The 19003-nt window shown below is 35.4% G+C and overlaps 1 protein-coding gene across 3 annotated transcripts in view; it reads left to right on the top strand.

Moving 5' to 3' along the window:
• ANKRD28 (ankyrin repeat domain 28) overlaps positions 1–19003 on the top strand; it is a 158602-nt gene that overhangs the window by 123960 nt on the left and 15639 nt on the right. For all 3 annotated transcript variants that reach the window (XM_029940315.1, XM_029940314.1, XM_029940316.1), the window contains 7 exons: positions 6097–6208; positions 7124–7150; positions 7566–7640; positions 10996–11197; positions 14418–14505; positions 14747–14864; positions 15400–15619. In XM_029940315.1, the coding sequence (XP_029796175.1) occupies positions 6097–6208; positions 7124–7150; positions 7566–7640; positions 10996–11197; positions 14418–14505; positions 14747–14864; positions 15400–15619 (842 nt within the window). The remainder of the gene's footprint in view (positions 1–6096; positions 6209–7123; positions 7151–7565; positions 7641–10995; positions 11198–14417; positions 14506–14746; positions 14865–15399; positions 15620–19003) is intronic.

Here is a 19003-nt window from a genome sequence, read left to right as displayed (position 1 = left end):
TTCACCTAAAGTTGATCAGAACCATTTATAGTACCTTAATATATATATTGCCTTCTTGGAAAAAAATAAACTCCGTGGAGACTGAGATCTTCAGTCTCTGGTACTCTCTATGTGTCTGGGTCAGTTTAGAGCAAAAATACCCTTAAGAAAAAACAGTGATTCCTAGGGAAGGATTTTATAAAATATGTGTCAAGGAAGTTTTATTTAACATAGACTATTTCTTTGGTTTTTAATGTTTGTTTTTTACCCTCAAGAAGCATAATTTGATGATACTATTCACAAATGTTAATTTATGATAAATTTTGTAACTGATATCAAAGCCGTTTCTGTCAGTAGCACTTTTGTTATGTTGGGTTTGTAGCTAAAACTCTAATCTTGAAAGCACTAGTAAAATGTACTTTTTTAAATAGCAATATGTCACTTTATGAAATTTCATATATACCCAGAATAGTTAGGTATGGATAGATTTGGGGAGAAGTTGAATTCTTTGAAATTTGTTTTTAGCTAGTGGCTCTTCAAAGAAAGAAAATCCATGGTAAAGACTTTGTAAATAAAATATTTTGGTGAACTTGGATAAAATAGATCATTCTCTGATTTATAAATTTTGTGATTTCAGGATTCAATTTATAGATTTTCTTAAAATAGGTTATACCTAAAATGACTATATCACCACCAATAGTCCTTTACCACTGTTCCCATGGACTGGTTATTGGGTTTCGTTCAGCAGAATCTACATAAATTCTACTGAGAGGTCACACAAACACACATATGCACATTGAGATTACCCAGGATTCTCCTGCCTTAGGAAATTGCGTTAAGCTTAAATTCTTGCACAGAAATTAAAAGAACAACAATGTTCAACCCATACTGTTTAGGATTTGTGGTTTTATTTTAAACCAATTTGCCTGTTCTTTAGAAATGTGTTAGTACTAAAGTGAATTAAATCATTAGTTTTCTCAGGTCATATAAACTGTTTAGAGCCATAGCTAGTAATATTTATTGCTTAAACATTTAATTCTCAGTATCTACACCAAGCAGCCTAATGTATAGAAAGAACATGAGCTTTGGGGTCCAAAAGACCCAGTTTAAATCTTGGAGTTTCTATAATATACCTCTTTGAGCCCAAACAAGTAATTGCCAAGCAAAATCTTTATCTGTAAAATTAGAAAGAAACCTACTTCTTAGAATTGTGGGGAAAACAGAGATCATGGGTGTAAAAGAATTTAGCACTATTTTTAGAGCCTCTGTTTCTTTAAAGAATCAGGATCCCAGAGATCCTGTCGAATACCATCATTTATTGACTCAGTGATTTGTTCCCTGAGAACCTTCTGGAAGCTATAAGCCACAGTAACCATTTTAGGAAACCAGAAGCATCCTTTCAGTAAGTGATTGTTTTGGAGGCGTAACATTAAAGATTTTTTTTTTAATTATTTAATCTTTATTTAGTTTTGAGAGTGAGACAGAGTGTGAGCAGGGGAGAGGCAGACACAGAATTTCAAACAGGCTCCAGGCTCCGAGCTGTCAGCACAGAGCCTGATGTGGGGTTCAAACCCACAAACTGTGAGATCATGACCTGAGCCAAAGTCAGACACTTAACCGACTGAGCCACCCAGGTGCCCCTAAAGATTTATTTTTCTGTGTTCTATTGATTTAATTCCTAGGTATAGGTTGAATAATAAGACAATCTGGCATGATAAATATATAATTCTGGAAAAGCAAATATGAAATATTTTCTAAAAGAAGACACAAAATCCCCATAGCTTTAGGTTACTACTATTCAGTAATACATATCTATTGGTTTGTATTTTTGATGATCACTTACTAATTTCCTATCAACATCCCCAGGGAAAGTTATTTATATTTTGGAATCTTTGCTACCCTAACATTGGTTTTCTGCTATTCAGGAGTGACATAAGTAACTGTAACTCTCCTTTGCCTTAAGGTCCCTCTGTCTTCACTTTCAGTAAATATTGGAAAAATACATGGGGTGCCTGGGTGGCTCAGTTGGTTAAGCGGCTAACTTTGGCTCAGGTCATGATCTCACAGTTCATGAGTTTGAGCCCCACATCGGGCTCTCTGCTGACAGCTCAGACCCTGAAGCCTGCTTCAGATTTTGTATCTCCTTCTCTCTTTCTGCCTTTCCCCTCCTCGCACTCTGTCTCTCAACAATAAATAAACATTAAAAAAAATAAACATTAAAAATTTTTTTTTTAAATACATGAAATCTTTCTTGACTCATTCTACTCCTTCTAGTCATCCCCGTTGTCATAGAGTCTGCATTCTTTATAGACAGTCATGACTCAGATACAGAGTTGCTATCACAAGAAACATGTTTAATGTACTAAATATTAATAAATAAAATTCTCTTTGCCAGTTGAGGAGAAATAGGGCTGCCTTTGAGCAAGATGGTTAAGGATCTACCCCATACCCATGTGGTATGTATAAGAGAAGGGAAAGACTGGGGTGGCTTTTTCTGATTGTACATAAGGAAGAAATCCTCTTCATGCCTATTCTCCTGAGATAACCACTATTAACCTGAATATTTCTGTATGTGTATGTAGATCATTTCATGTCTGTCATAGTCCAATCAAAGTTAAAGATTTGGTATGTGCCTTTCCATACCTTTTCTCTGTTCATATAATTGTATATAAATGTTTTATGAGTATACATATTTAACTGAGATCCACTTTTAAGGTGATAGTTGGTATTTTTCACAAAATGGTATACTATTTTGACTTCAAATATCATTGCTTAGAACTTTATATAAATGGGATCATATAGTTCTTTGTTTAGGAGCTTTATAATCCTTAGATTTAGTCCCAAGTACTTGGGTTTATTTTGGCAATAAAAATATTATCTTTAAATTTCCTTTTGTTGTGGTACAGAGAAAATACATTTAACTTTTGTACAAGACTTTATATTTGGCAGGCTTGTATAACTCATTTTGAAAATGTAAGACAACATTGGGTTTCATAGTGGCTCTGCCGCCTATTCTGAGACTTGGGGCAAGTTACTGAACATCTCTCTACCCATTTTGTCTGTGAGATGGGGAAAATGTCTGAGCTAACTCAAATGCCCAAATAAGGTATAGGATATTTGAATGCCTAGAACAGCATCTCTAATCTTCCCGTAAAGGTTAGTTGTATTTTTTAAACTGTGCTCTTTTCTTTTTTGATAAGATCATACACTTTTATACACCATAATGGGAGAGAGCAGAGGAAGGAGGTCCTCTGGTAACAATACCACATTCCCTGCCCTGGGCTGAGTGGTCCTTACCAAGAGCTTTGACTAGCCATGGGACTTACAGGTGGTAGGGGAAGAGTAGGTGAAATTTAAATAGTTTGAAATGTACTCTATTTAAATTATGTGCTTAACTGGAATGTTACTTAATTTGCCTAACACATTAACTGAAGGAAACAAAATATGTAATGGTAAGTATAATTAATTACTTAGCTATTTAGCCATGAATATTCCTCCAGATTTTGCATACAGCTTATTTTAGGGGAAAGGTGAGAGATTAAAGAGACTATTCATATCTTTTTTTTTTTTACTTTTGTAAAATTAGTGTATGCTGACTTAAAATTTCAGAAAAAGAAAATTAGACTTTCTCCCTCCATCTTATTTGCAATATAAATGTGAGGCCCAGATATTTGAGATCAAGTAATTTTGTAGTTCAGTATTTTGTAAGCACCCAGGTTAAAGTATCACTTTAATTCCTTAACCGCTGTGCTAAAGCATTTGATAGCATGAAAGGAATACTGGATTTAAAAAAGACCTAAAAAAAAAAAATAAAGACCTAAGGTCTAGTCCTTGCTTTGCCATATGCTAGTCAAAAGATTTGGAACAAATTACTTGGTTTTCCTGAGCCATAGTAATTTTTCCTCTTGTTAAAGGTAATGCTTATCTCACAAAGTAGTTAAGAAATTCTATATTGCTTAGGGAAATCTAAAAGGCATGCCAATAGAAGGAATTTTATCATTTCAAATCAACCTTTAGTCTTTATTCTGTTATGGGAGACCAATTATTTGAATAATGTGAATGTAAAAAAAGTAAATAATATAAGAACTAGCAACGGCATCTGTAAACATTTAAATTATTTGAAATTGTTCACTGCTTGGAAGGCAGTTGTGTTCACCACTATACCACCAACACTGCACTACTGCTGAGTACTTGGATTAGTCACTTTGAATAATGCCTTGAGATGTGCTCTTCTACTTTAGAAAGTAAACATAAACTTACCTACTTGTTTTGCTTTCTTTAAGTCTTTTTTTCAGTACTCATGTATCAGCAAGTTATCTTAAAATAGTTTGTTCCACTGATAGAATCTCCCTGGTAGTCAGGTCTCAGGAAAACTATTTCTGCTTTATCTCTCTCACCAGATAACTTGATTAAAGATGAAAAGATATGCCCTTGGGTGAAATGTTTGTGCCTGCAAAGCAACGAGACTGTTCTCTAGCCCTGTAGCTTTTTTATGCATTCCAGTGAGCACTGAGCTCTGAGTTGGATACCTAGGAAAACTGGATACAGTGCAAAACCTGCCTGGAACAATTTGTACAGGCTCCTCAGAGCTAATTTATGAACACCAAAAACACCAGTCTTCTTACCTTAGAGTTAGATTGGGTTTTGGAGTGGTTTTTTTTTTTTTAATCATCATAATACTCAGTTCACTGTGTTTGACTAATAATTTTAGCTATACATAAATATAAAAATCCCACCTAAATGGATAGACATTTGCTACTGTTGAGGATATTATTAATAAATATAGATTCTGCAAGTATTTCCTATTGAAAGGATTTTAAGCAATTCATCATTAAAGAAATAAAGGTTGGCTTTGAAAAGAATGGCCTAGGTAGATAGATAATAGATAATATAGATAGATAAGATATAGATGATAATTATGTGTATGTATGGTATATTACATACATATATATGATACAGTTACTAAAGGATCAGTTACATTGCTTTAGAGTTTTGTTTTTATGTGACTTCAGTATGCTTTTGGAAACTTGAATTTTTTTTTTTTAATTTCAGTATAGTTAACACGATGTTAAATTAGTTTTAGCTATACAATTTAGTGATTCAACTATTCCATTCGTTACCTATTGTTCATCATGATAAGTACACTCCTTAAGGAAGCTTGAATTTTTAACAATGAGTATTTGATTATAAGTTTCCCCCTAGTAGTTGAATTAATATTTAGTTAGACATATTGCATTATTAGACAAATTATCAATGAATAATTATAAACTGGATTGGAACCTGAATGGAGTTTAGCAGATTTCTGACTCCCACCACCCCCATCTATCAAATATAAACAGAGGCCATTTCACCATAAAGTTGAAATGATTTGATTTGCTAAAAATTACTGATATCTGACAAGTTCTACAGACAAATCTTTTAATTTCTAATTCAGTGCACTTTTTTTTTTAACTACACTAACCATAAAATGTAATAAAATTGTAACAAATCATGAACCATATGATACCTTTTAAAATTATTTTTCTCATGTTTTAATGGCACAGAAATGTAAATCTACTTTGGGAAGGTCTTTCTTGTTCCATACCACTTTACACTGAGAACACCCTTCTCAGTTCTCTGATTCGAGATCATGGAGTTCTGACCTTGTTTTCCTGAGATTTTTTTTTATATCCTTTCTTCAGCTTCCTAATGAGATAATTTCACTCACTGTGTGCTCCAGATATGCCAGCAGTAATATTGCCAACATTGGATGTTCACCACCACTAAGTTTAATCCTGCCAGATACTGTTTGAGTGGAATGGGTGGTGCCACACCTAGTGACTGTAAAAGACAGCCCTCAGGTACCTGAGCTCATTGATGGACTCTGGACATACTTTGCGTGAAGAAAATTCTCTTAGGAACATTTCACTTGTATTCTGACAATAGTTACGGTTAATGTCATTTAAATGGCAAATTTATATAGTGTAGATATATTTATGGTTTTTACATTACTTAAGAAAAAAAATTGTAAGAAATTGCAAATGTAAAAAAAAAATTACCAGTCTTTAATTACAGGCTATTTTTATCATTGGTTAAAATGAAGATTTAGAATTTTGAATATGTTATTACTATATATAGGTGCCTGGAATACTTATTAAGAAATGATGCAAATCCAGGGATCCGTGACAAGCAAGGATACAATGCAGTTCATTATTCAGCTGCTTATGGTCACCGCCTGTGTCTTCAGCTGGTAAGATTCCTGAATTATTTTGGAAGGACTAATGTGATTTTATGTTCTAATAACATAATGAAAATGAGAATAAATGAATCAAGAAACAAACTCTATCACTTTGTAATATTTTTAGAACCTATATACCTCTTAAATTCGTACTTGCCTCAGTATCTCTCATTCCCTTTTTCTTTCAAAAGGAAAGGAGAAAATTAGGTCTCTGAGAGGGCTACTTATGTCCTTCCCTTATATTACCCCATCACGTTGATGTAACATTTCTTTTCTTTTTCCTTTAAATGTTTTCCAGAAATTTCTCAAGAACTATAACCATGCCTTGTATGAGAAATGTCCCTGTGAGAGGAGGCTTTTGTCTATATATTTAGAGAGTTCTGAAAGGCCCGTTCTTTTTACAGCCCCTCCTGGTAGGGGAGACAGTACTTCCGCAGGGGACTTTTTATTTCAATTATGGTCTCATCCTTGAATATACATGCCATTCACCCCATTTTGCCAAATCAAAGACAAATTAAAAGATTCTCAAGTATGTAACAAATGCTTCAAGTTAAAGGTTTCTTTATTTAGACACCTTACAAATTATATTAAGCTTTGTTTCCCCTCAAAGGGAGTAGGTATTAAAGATAGAAAGAGCAGGTCGACATATTCAGTATAGCACTTAAAACCTGCTATCAGAAATAACAAATATTTCCTTAGGTTATTATGGTATCGTGTAGACTAAAATCTTAGACCCATGAATATGGATTTGTGGTCTGCTATATTATACCCTTGTTTATTTAAAAGCCTCTTAGGAGGCAAAGGAAGCACAAATTCAGAATAGAGTTTAACAAAAGCCTTGTATAAATAGACCTGTAATTAACCTTTATCTCTAATATATATGAACACTTCCTAAGCTAAATATTCTTATTTTAAATTTTATTTCAGATTGCAAGTGAAACTCCTTTAGATGTTGTAAGTAATAATCAATATCCTCCTTACTATTACTTATTTGCTCTCACTAAAGCTGAAGACTGTTTTATTACTTTCCTAAGAACAAACATAGTGACAGAAATCATATATGCAGGAAATGGGAAAGGGGTTCTTAACTTGGTGGTGAGTAAATAGCATTTCGCTCAAGCTAGTTTATAGCCCTCCCTCAAAGTTTTTATTCTGTGGTACTTACACACGTGCATGATCACCTGTATATAAGTATAAGGTTGATGGGTGGAGTTTTCATAATACAGTGGTCTGAGATTTTAAAATTCATGTTCAAGTATCAATTTTTACTTTAAAATGGATTTAAACTTGGGGGAGAGAGAGCAGGAATAATTGCTATAATATATCTAAAAGTACCATTTTTGACATTTCAAATGCTTTTCCTTCCCAGTTAATGGAAACCTCGGGGACAGACATGCTAAGCGATTCAGACAATAGAGCAACAATAAGCCCTTTACATTTGGCGGTGAGCACTACCTTCACAGCCAGCTTGATGGCTGGTTTACTGAAAATACCTCCTGTATGTTTGTTTGACTCAAACTAGTACTCAGAACTTTTGGTCCATGTATGACGATCATGAAATTAAAACTTTAACAATTTTTTTAAATTCAGAGATTTCTTGAATGAATTTTGTTTTGTTTTTTGTTTTGTTTTAAAAAAAAAATTGTGGTCTTTGAATTTCCACCAAAGGCATACTCTAAGGGAGAGACTATCCCTGTGACGTGAATAAAAAGGCACTACCCTAAATGGAATGGCTTCTAACTTGCTAAGCAGAACTGTATTTTCGGTGGTATTTCTACGACATTTTGCTTACTTTTTGATCTTGGAGCACTGTGCGCCTGCTCACTGCCCCTTCAGTTACTCATGCCATAGGATTTGGGGCACCTGAGTGGTTCTGTCAGTTAGGCGTCTGACTCTTGGTTTCAGCTCAGGTCATGGTCTCACAGTCCGTGAGACCAAACAAAGAAAAGAAAAGAAAAGAAAAAAGTTGGCCTCTGAATTTTTCCCCTTAATGTCCGTCACTGAGAGGAGAATATTAGTAAAGTATAACAATTCTTTAAATCAAAACTGGGAATGGATTAGGAAATTTCAAGCAGGGCCCAATCTAGTTCTTTTTGTGCTGCAAGAAGAGTCTATTTTTGGAACAGTGCATGTTAACAGTTGTTGGGGGTGAGAGAGAGAGACTAAGAATCAGGAGACTCCAATACAGTCACTGGCTTTTTGGGAGACTTCCAGTTTTCAATGTAGCAGAATGCTTATAAGGGTATATTCTTGGGGCTCCTGGGTGGCTCAGTCGGTTAAGCGTCCGGCTTCGGCTCAGGTCATGATCTCACAGTTTGTGGGTTCGACCCCTGTGTCGGGCTCTGTGCTGACAGATAGCTCAGAACCTGGAGCCTGCTTCAGATTCTGTATTTCCCTCTCTCTCTGTCCCTCCCCTGTTCATGCTGTCTCTGTCTCTCAAAAATAAATTTAAAAACATTTAAAAATTTTTAAAAAGGGTATATTCTTGAGTTAATGGATCACTCCAAGTTCAGTGATCCATTTAATTGTTTCTTCTTACATATGCTATTATTTTTTATAATACTCTCCTTGCATATTTTGTAACACCAGCACATCTTCATTTAATTTTCTTGCCCTTTTTCCCTACTGGTACTTCCTGCCATTTCCTAAATAACTAAGGAGGCATGCTGCAGCCTCTTGCTCCCTTGCCCTTTGGGTATTTGTGTATTTTCACAGACTTGCACAGTAAATGAGTCATGTGAAAGGGCAAAGCTAGCATGGAGAAAATGGCCATTTTACTATTGGTGGAGAGAAACTCAGTCTGACCCTACCACAGGGCAGTTCTCCTGCACCGTCACCACCATTCTTAGATTAACACTATCCCCTCCTGAGCACCTAGTAGGTGCCACACTAAGCATTTTGCCAAGTTTATGAATACGTTATCTCAAAAACTATAGTTTGTTTATTTTTTTTTTTTGCTAGATTTTTACTCCATGGCTATTATGAATCGTGGTGCAAAGTATGAACATGGCTGTGCTAAATAGTGTTTGTAAGCTGAAATGGAACCAATTTTGTTAAAATTTAGTAATTAGACTCAGTGAACTGTGATTATATCACAACATTAACATCTGTTCCTAGTAGGTTTTCAGAAATGACTTGAAGTGATTTTTTTCCCTTTCAAACTCACTCTAACAAGGACACCTTAATGCTGTGCAAACTACTAGCTTGAGGCTTAAGGAGACTGGTCTTGTTTTGTCTTTGTTCATACTGTGTGTACAAATTCCATGTCTCAGTCCTATTCAAAGACATCATGAGGGGAGGCTCTCGCAGCTCTTCATGGCATAGTGTCTCATACATATACTGTGTTTCTCACAGTTCTTTCTGTTAGTAACATCATTTCATTAACCAGGTATTAAGGAACAAGATTAGATGTGATCCTAGGACAGTAGAGTCCTGTAATCTCCAGTTACTTTAATCTTCGAGGTGGTCAAAAACTCTATAGGTAGTCAGAAACATCAAAGAGATGAGTAAGGCCCAGAGCAACTTTAGCTTTTTCTGGTACTTTCTGACATTCCTACAAGAAATAACTTTACAGCCTTTTGCTGCAATGTAGGGCCCATTTCTGGCTAAGTAGATTTTTTCCAGATTTAACTCCAGTATGGTAGAATTTTACATTTTTTAGTTCCCGGTGAAAAGGTCACCTATGATAACAAACTGCTAGGCTGTAGATCTGAATAGTGTCAGAAATGACTTGTAAGAGTCCTTTAGCTAAAAAATGGTAATATGAGTGAACTGGAGAGAGCATTCCTTTTGTGCCAGAACTGAGTCTTGTTAATTGCTTTATGTCCTGCTCAACATCTGCTCCAACGAGAGTAATAGATGTTCAGTTGATATGTCGGTTTTTGAAATGAATTGCCTGGAAAGCTTCTTCCTCAGACTGTGATAAAGAAGAGGACTTCATTCTGATAAATCTTTAAAATTTTTCATATTCTGTTGTACAGCTAGGATAGTACCTGGCACATGTCAGTCATTCAAGCCAGACTTAGTCTAACTGTTTTCGTCCTAAAACGTGTGTTTATTTTTTAGATACAGCATGTTTTGAGGTAAAGATAGTCATTTTAATTTGAGAAATCAGAAGACTTGAGTATTAACTTCAGTTGCTGGCCATTTCTATAAGTATAGTAAAATTTTATCAGGGAGTTAAGTGGAGCACTGAGCTGTGAATAAGAACACAGGTTTTGAGGGGCACCTGGATGGCTCAGTTGATTAAGGGTCTGACTTTGGCTCAGGTCCTGATCTCACAGTTCATGAGTTCGAGCCCTGCGTTGGGCTCTGTGCTGACAGCTTAAAGCCTGGAGCCTGCTTTGAACTCTGTGTCTCCTCTCTCTGCGCCTGCCCCACTCATGCTCTGTCTTTCTCTTTCTCAAAAATACATAAACATTAAAAAAATGTTTTTAAAGAAGAAAACTTAAAAAAGAACATAGGTTTTATAATTATAGATTAAAAAGTTTTAATTGGATCTATATTACACTTTCATCAAATGCTATGAACCAGACAGTTGTATACTAGTGATAAAATCACCTGTCATTTGAACATTTATTCTCTGTAGAATACCTTTTCTCTAACACACACTCTAACACTGTACTATTTGGTTATTAGAAATATTTGTAGTTAAGTGTTTTGAATTTCAATAGTGCAGGTTTTGAATTATCTCAAATATAATGTGCAGACAAGTTTGCATACTTCTTTTGTTTTCAAAGATATCTGAGAAGTCAGTCTAAATATATATTTTTTTAATTTATATTTTTATGTATTCCTAGGCCTATCATGGTCACCATCAAGCACTGGAAGTGTTGGTACAGTCTTTGTTAGATCTTGACGTGAGAAATAGTAGCGGAAGAACACCCTTAGATCTTGCAGCATTTAAGGGTCATGTTGAATGTGTGGATGTACTCATTAATCAGGGAGCCTCAATTTTAGTTAAAGATTACATTCTGAAGAGAACACCTATACATGCGGCAGGTATGTCAAATATTATGCATGATTTTATTCACCACTTTCTATCTAATACCCTTTACAATATTTTGTATGTTACACTTCTGGTAATTATTTTAATAATTTTGACTTTAAGAGGTCGGATGATTTTTCTTTCAGGGAAAAGCCAACAGCAAGATTATAATTGCTTTAAAAAATCATTGTCTACCTTAAAAATGGACTTATGTAATAGTCTGACTTCTGAAGTACTTTATCACCAAAACAATGTGATATTTTTTACTTCTTTTCGATGGAAGTTATTTTGGATCTAACGGTTAACAATTTTGGCTTATTATACCAGAGTACAACCTTTAACGTGTATTCAGACAGGTGTTATAGAGCACCTGCTTTATCAAGATCTACTCTATAGTGTGATTTTATGATGTAGCAAAGGTGTCAGAATGTAAAATTGTGTAACCATGTCATGGTGGGGAGTTGGTGGCTGTTTGTCGCTAGCAGGTACAGATTCACGACTCTCCACAAGAATTACTATGAATCAGTGTTCATTTTAAATAACTAAGACTAGGAATCCCTGGGTGGCTCAGTTAAGCGTCCGACTTGGGCTCAGGTCATGATCTCAGGGTTCGTAAGTTCAAGCCCTGCATCGGGATTTCTACTGACAGTGCAGAGCCTGTCCTCTGTTCCCTGCTCTCTATCCCTCCCTCCTCAAAAATAAGTAAAAACATTTAAAAAATTAAAAAAATGAATACATAAGTATATAAGTAAATAAGACGAACTTAAAAAAAGGTAGGGGGCACCTCAGTGGTTCAGTCAGTTAAGTGTCTGACTCTTGATTTCCACTTAGGTCATGATCTCACAGTCGTAAGATCAAGCCTTATGTTAGGCTCTGCACTGACAGCACAGAACTTGCCTGGGAGTCTCTCTCTCTCTCTCTCTCTCTCTCTCTCTCTCTCTCTTTCTCTCTCTCTCTCTCTCTCTCTGAAAATAAATAAACTTTAAAAATAACTAAGACTGATACACTGGAAGAAATCCTAGCCAAGTTTTTTTTCCCATGCCCCCCCACTACTGAATTTTGCAGAGGATTTAATTTACCTTAAAGTCTTACTATTTTCATTATATGATAGATTCATTTTACTTAGTCTGTTTTTATAGAGTGATTTTTAAGGACCACATTTTAATATGGGTCTTGAACTTCTATTCCTTTAGGAAACTTGCATTTTTGAAGACAATCAGTAGGTAACACCCTCTGTTGCTCCAAAGCAGCCTTTCAGAAACTGTTAGATATTCAAGCAGTACTCAAAAACAAAATTTTTTAAGTGGATTAAAACTCCTAATAAATGTGTGCATACTGTTATATGGTAAGAATTAAGTCAAAATGCTCTCATTTTATGTTATCTTATTCTGAAAAAGAATGAGGTTCTGTATCATTCTGCCACTTGAAAAATTATGCTCTAAGCACAGATCATTTGCAAAGCTGATTTAAAGCTTTTATGGAGTGGTTTGTACTCTGTATAGATGAATATTGAACCAAGACAATAGCCAGTTCCTCAGAAGTGGCTAACCAATGTAAAATAGTCCAGTGAAAGTCCTGCAGGTTATTGGTGGTGCCTACCTATTCAGTAATTGGAAGTAGGCTCTGAGCTGTCAGCACAGAGCCTTAGACGGGGCTCAAACCCACGAACATGAGATCATGACCTGAGCCGAAGTCGGAGGCTCAATCAACTGAGCCACTCAGGCGTCCCCAGCATCTGACTCTTAATTTCAGCTCAGGGTTATGGGATTGAGCTCTGTATTGGTTCTGAGCTGAGCATGGAGCCTCCTTCTCTCTCTCCCTCTCCCTCTCCCTCTCCCTCTTTCCACCTCTCCCCCTCTCCCTCTCTCCCCCTCTGTTCCTCTCCCCAGCTCACCCATGTGTGCTCGCTCACGCACACGTGCACACACTTGCATGCTCTCTCTCAAATAGACAAATAGCAGTTAAAAACAAACAAACAAACAAACAAACAAATGGTGGGTCAAACAATTTCCTCAGCACATCCCCAGGTAGGATGTATCAGTGCTGTTACTAATTACTGTGAGAGTTGGTGATAGAGTGTAGCATACAGATGTGAAGTGATGTTGTGCCACAGTTTAATCACTATTAGGATTTAATATAGCTGTTAAAACCTACTGTTGAATATTATACACCTAGCTTGCTTTCATTAATTTGTCATCTTTTGAGGTGCTTGGGTGGCTCAGCTGTTTAAACATTGACTTTGGCTCAGATATGACAGCTCAGAGCCTGGAGCGTGCTTCGGATTCTGTGTCTCTCTTTCTCTCTGCGTCTCCTGTGCTCACTCTCTCTCTCTCACTCAAAAATAAACATTAAATAAATTTTGTCATCTTTTAATTAGTAAGAATCGTATAGGTATTCCTTTTTTGCATTATTATGTGACTTACATATTTCTTTCAATTTCAGATTTTATTATATTATGGGAAGAACCTGAATTTTGCAGAGAATTTAATTTACCTTAAAAGTTCATTATTTTCTTTTGGTTACTTCTACTTTATACCATTGCCCATTTTATGTATTTGGACATATAAATGCATTCCTTAGAGAGAGCTTTTTTCTTTTATTATGTATTTATCAGTTGGAATTCTCATAGTACCCAACTAAAAGGTGATGTAAATGACAAGTGTTTTAACCTCTTACATAAAATATTCAGAATCAATTCCAGGATTGATTGATTCAGCAGTGGTATCAGAAAACTCTATTCTCTTGCCTTTGCAGTCATGGCACAGAATGGCTACTGCTTCTTCACACCATCTCCTCTAAACTCTGGAAAAGGAGGGTGACTTGTCATTATCAGGATAAAAATATTTCCCAGAAGCCCTCAAACTTAGCATCTCAGTGGTCAGAACTGGATCAGCACTTACCTTGAAAGCTGTCATTAGCAAAAAACGGAGTTGTGATGGACTTGATCTAATCATGATTTCATCCCTTGGCTGAGGGCAAATAAAATGAGCCTTGTAATAGCAGGGTAGATGGTGAGGGATGTCTGTGGCCATATTTAACCATGAGGAATTGATAATCTGTATTCAGTTTCACCAAAAGAAGGCAGTTGAAACCTTCATATTTATATATTTTTTTCTCTTTTACTATTAAATTCAGTGAAACTACTCCACAATTATATCCAGAAAATGTGCTCTGTGATAGAAATTTTCTATTTTATCATTGTAATTACTGAAATTTTAAAATACTACTTTGCAGCAACAAATGGTCATTCAGAGTGCTTGCGGCTGCTAATAGGAAATGCAGAACCACAGAATGCAGTAGACATTCAAGATGGAAATGGACAGTAAGTTTTAATAATTTTTAAATTAATTTTAAGATGTGTGTTAATCTTCATACTTTTACGCCTAAAAAGTCTGTCCTACTGTGCAACTGAGTGACAACAAATAACAGTTTTCTCATGTTAAGTATACTTTAAAAGTTGCATCACAAAAAGGCATGTTTAGAAAACAAACCTGACCACGGTTTGCTTTTCGTGGAGTAGAGTCTTAAACAGTAACACTGAACCTATTCCTGTTGTTGCTCAGGACTCCTCTGATGCTGTCTGTTCTCAACGGGCACACAGACTGTGTTTACTCACTGCTGAACAAAGGAGCAAATGTAGATGCCAAAGATAAATGGGGAAGGACAGCGTTGCATAGAGGGGTAAGCACATATTCCCACTGCCTTTCAGAATGTTCTTAGAATCCCATTTTGCCTAAAACTGAACGAGGCTATGTTTATTATTCTTCATTACATTTTTACCAGATAGTCTTTACTCTTTTTTTTTAGGATTATAGTTTTTGAATACTAATTTTAAACAGCTGTAAAACACTACTTAATCTAGGAAACAGTAATGTTAGATCAAAATTTTAAAACCCTGAGACTTTGAGTAGAATAAATGTCAAGTTTACTTTTTCTCATCACAACTGTTTTCTTGCACACTTTTGTCTTTTTCACCTTGTTTCACTGATTTAGAAGTTCCTTCTTTCCTGTTTTTTATAATACATGTATTTCAAGAAAGTTACTGCTTTAAATGAATTTTTAGGTCAATTGCAATAAAAATGTTTAACTACTCAAAAAAATGATAAATGCTTTGATGGAAGAATATGGGGAATATGGATTTCAAAAATTTTTAATTAGCAAAATTTGGCATGTGGTACCCAATATACTCAATATCTGCAAATAATTTTTCTTTCAGGCAGTTACAGGCCATGAAGAATGTGTAGATGCGTTACTTCAACATGGTGCTAAGTGCTTATTTCGAGATAACAGGGGCAGGACACCTATTCACTTATCAGCTGCCTGTGGACACATTGGTGTTCTTGGAGCCCTTTTGCAGTCAGCAGCATCTGTGGATGCAAATCCAGCCATAACAGACAATCATGGATATACAGCACTTCATTGGGCTTGCTACAACGGTTAAGTATACAGATGCAAATCTATATTAAGTGCCATTAATGTCAAGCAAGATAACAAATCTAGCATATAACATTCTAATATTCATGAATATTTATAAGGCAAAGTGTAACATCAGTAGGAAGCATAGAAACCATCTACTACATAGTTCTTGCTTACTCCTATCCCTTGTCATGCTAAAGCCAAGACACTGGTTTATCCAAGACCTTTTGAGATAAGCTATCATTAAGTTTGGATTTTTTCTAAATCTTTGGTTCAACAGGTATTTTGCATTTTTAACTACGTTTATAATATTTACAATGTCTTTTGTATAGTATGCTTGTAGTTTGATTATGTTCTTTTACTTTGTTAAGTGCACTGTATTAGGCAAAAAAAAAGTAAATGAAAATGTATCACATTCTGAACTAAAATCTGTATGTTTTGAGAGCATATTTGCAAGATCAGATCCTTATATCAACAGTAGCATATATGCTCAACATTTTAAGGGAATAAAATCCTAGCAGATCACAGAAGTAGAAACTTTAGAAACTTTTATGGTTAACTTTGCTGCACAGTTGGAACATACATACTTTTAGCTTCCTAGAGGCTCACAGCCAGTCACTCCTTTTATACGTAAGGTCGCTTCACTCAGAGAAATAAAAAGCTGTGTTTAAAGTATAAATATTCAAAATGGAGTTTGGTTTTTGAAACGTCACTAATTAAAATACCTTAAGTAATGAGACATGTTGAAAGATAATGATTTTTTTCCTTGTGTAGGACCACAGATTGATCATGTTAGAAAATGCTAAGATATATGACATACATTGTAAACATCAATTCTGTCAAATTTTGGGCTTTGGGCTTAGCGGGGATATGAGGGATTTTTATTTGTTTTGAATTTCATTGTAGCATTCAGATTACTGTTAGTTTTGAGGAGTATGCCTGGAAAACTAGTTCATAATTTTAACAACTTTCCCTCAAAATGTTAAGAAAATATAAATTGCCTCAATATAAATGTTACTCACTTAAAAAAGTAAGCCAAGTATTTGTTCTAAAATTCAGCTGCCTGCTTTTTGGGTTTTTTTTTTTTTTTAATTTACTTTGAGAGAGATAGAGAACAAGTGGGGGAAGGGCAGACAGAGAAGGAGACAGAATCCCAGTCAGGCTCCGTGATGTCAGTGCAGAGCTTGATGTGGGGCTCAGACTCACAAACGGTAAGATTATGACCTGAGCCAAAAACAGTAGTCAGATATTTACCCTACTGAGCCATTCAGCCACCCCATACTGGAGCCATTTCGACAAATAATGTTACTGATTTATGGAGAAAGAGAAGAAATCTGAATCTTGCAAAATTTTAGTTTAATTGAATGTTTTTATAAGTATTTTATAGTTGCAGTATTTCAATTTTCATATTAATCCTTGTGCCAGAATTGAGAGTTCTAATCTTTTGCTGTGAGAAAGTTTTGATATCTTCTTATGGATTGTTTTGTGATGATTGTTGGGCATCCATCATCTCTGAGTACTGATGGTACCAGCAAAACTTGAATAATTCAGTTTATTACTAATTCACAAGGTCAGTTTAGTCTGTTTCATTTTTACTACCTCAGATCCCTAGCCAGAACAGTTTTGTAGATTAAAACCTTTGGATTTCAACTTCTCTTTTTACCTTTTAACTCAGTAAAGTTGATACATAATAAGTATAGTGAAGTGGCCGAATATTCAGGCTAAAGTCCTGTATCAAAAAAGATACTATATTTTGTCATTGGAATTTGATTTGTTTTTATAATGTCACTTGACATGTAGAAGTATGAGGAAAACCAAAAGCATCTAATATAGTAGGGAAACACTTTACAGATGTGAATTTTATTTAAGAAATGAAACTTTTAAAGCAGACTTCTATTTTTTATTGGTTGATTTTTTTTTTAATATATCAGAATTAACAATTGAAAAAAATCACACAGTAAGCTGTCTTTCCTCAGGCAGAGAATTTGTTATAAATACACTGCTATAACTATCCTTTGGAGAGTTGCTCTCTAGTACATTTCTTATCAGGTCTTTGTGGAGAACGTGGTTTCCGTAAAGTGAGTTCCTGCTGTATCACTGCTGAATTTAGACTCTCTAAGGATGTTGTGTACAGGAGACAAAATAGACAGAATTTTGCATGAGCTACATGCCTGGTTGCCATTTAAGGATCATAACAGATGTGTCTAATTTACAGACTGTAGCAAAATTGTGATGATTGAATCACGCTGGAACGAGTTAGAAGTGTGTTGGCTATATGCAATCAGAGACTATTCAGGCAGTCTAAAATTCATACCTATTTATAGCCAAAAGCCTATTTTATAGTTTAGCGTTCTGAAAGTAGAATATATAAAATGGTTTTACTTCCACTAGTAATTATTATATAGCTAAAAACAAAACTGGATGCATTCCAACAGACCAGAAAACAATCTTTGTCTCAAAATTAAAATGGAATGATGACAAAGTTTTAGAAAAGAATTGGTTATACATGCTAAATTTTAGAGTCCCAGATTTCCAGTTTATGTAGTCATTCGGTCACAGGACACTCTTAAGGGTATTTACATTTCCCCTATGTTTCTTTTAAAAATCGATAAATTTCTGTGAAGCTCTGTGTATTCTCAGAATATCCTTCTGAAACATGAAGAGATCAGTTGTCTCCTTCCTTCATAAACAAGGACACAAAATGATGAGTTTTCAGCTTGATATGGTTGCTGGAGGTAATCCTTAGCCCAGAACTCTCTCTTTGCAGTATGCAGTCTACTCAGATAGTGATTCTCACACCTTTCAGTCTCAAGACCTGGGAGTCAGAGCTATGAATATTTACTATATTGGAAATAAGAACTGAGAAATTTAAGAATATTTATTAATTTACTTTAAAAATAATCCATTAAATGTTAATGTAAATAACATTTTTATAAAACTAACCTCTTTTCTAAACAAAAAAAATTTAGTGAGAAGAGTGGCAAATTTCTTTACTGGCTAGTTCAAGAGAACACTGGTTTGCAGTGGCACCCCAAGGTTCCCCAGACCCACACCTTGAGAACTGTTATCCTAGGAAAATAGGAAAGTCTGAAACCTATAGTGGACAACTTTCTATGGCTACTTCTTGGTAATGAGTTGACATTTGGAGAGAGAGAATTAAAGCAAGGCTTCTCTGGGTGCCTGGGAGGCTTAGTCAGTTAAGCATCTCACTCTTGATTTCAGCTTGGGTCATGATCTTACAGTTCGTAATATTGAGCCTCCCTCTTCCCCCTCCCCAGTGACACTCCACCCCCCTCCCCCATAGCAGGCACTGCCATTTGGGATTCTCTCTCTTCTTCACTCTCTGCCACTCCCCCACTCACACTCCCTCCCTCTCTCCCTCCCTCCCTCCCTCTCCCTCTCTC

Source organism: Suricata suricatta, chromosome 5, assembly GCF_006229205.1.
Source record: "Suricata suricatta isolate VVHF042 chromosome 5, meerkat_22Aug2017_6uvM2_HiC, whole genome shotgun sequence".
Lineage (NCBI taxonomy): Eukaryota > Metazoa > Chordata > Mammalia > Carnivora > Herpestidae > Suricata > Suricata suricatta.
This window is presented reverse-complemented; position numbering and strand designations above follow the sequence as displayed.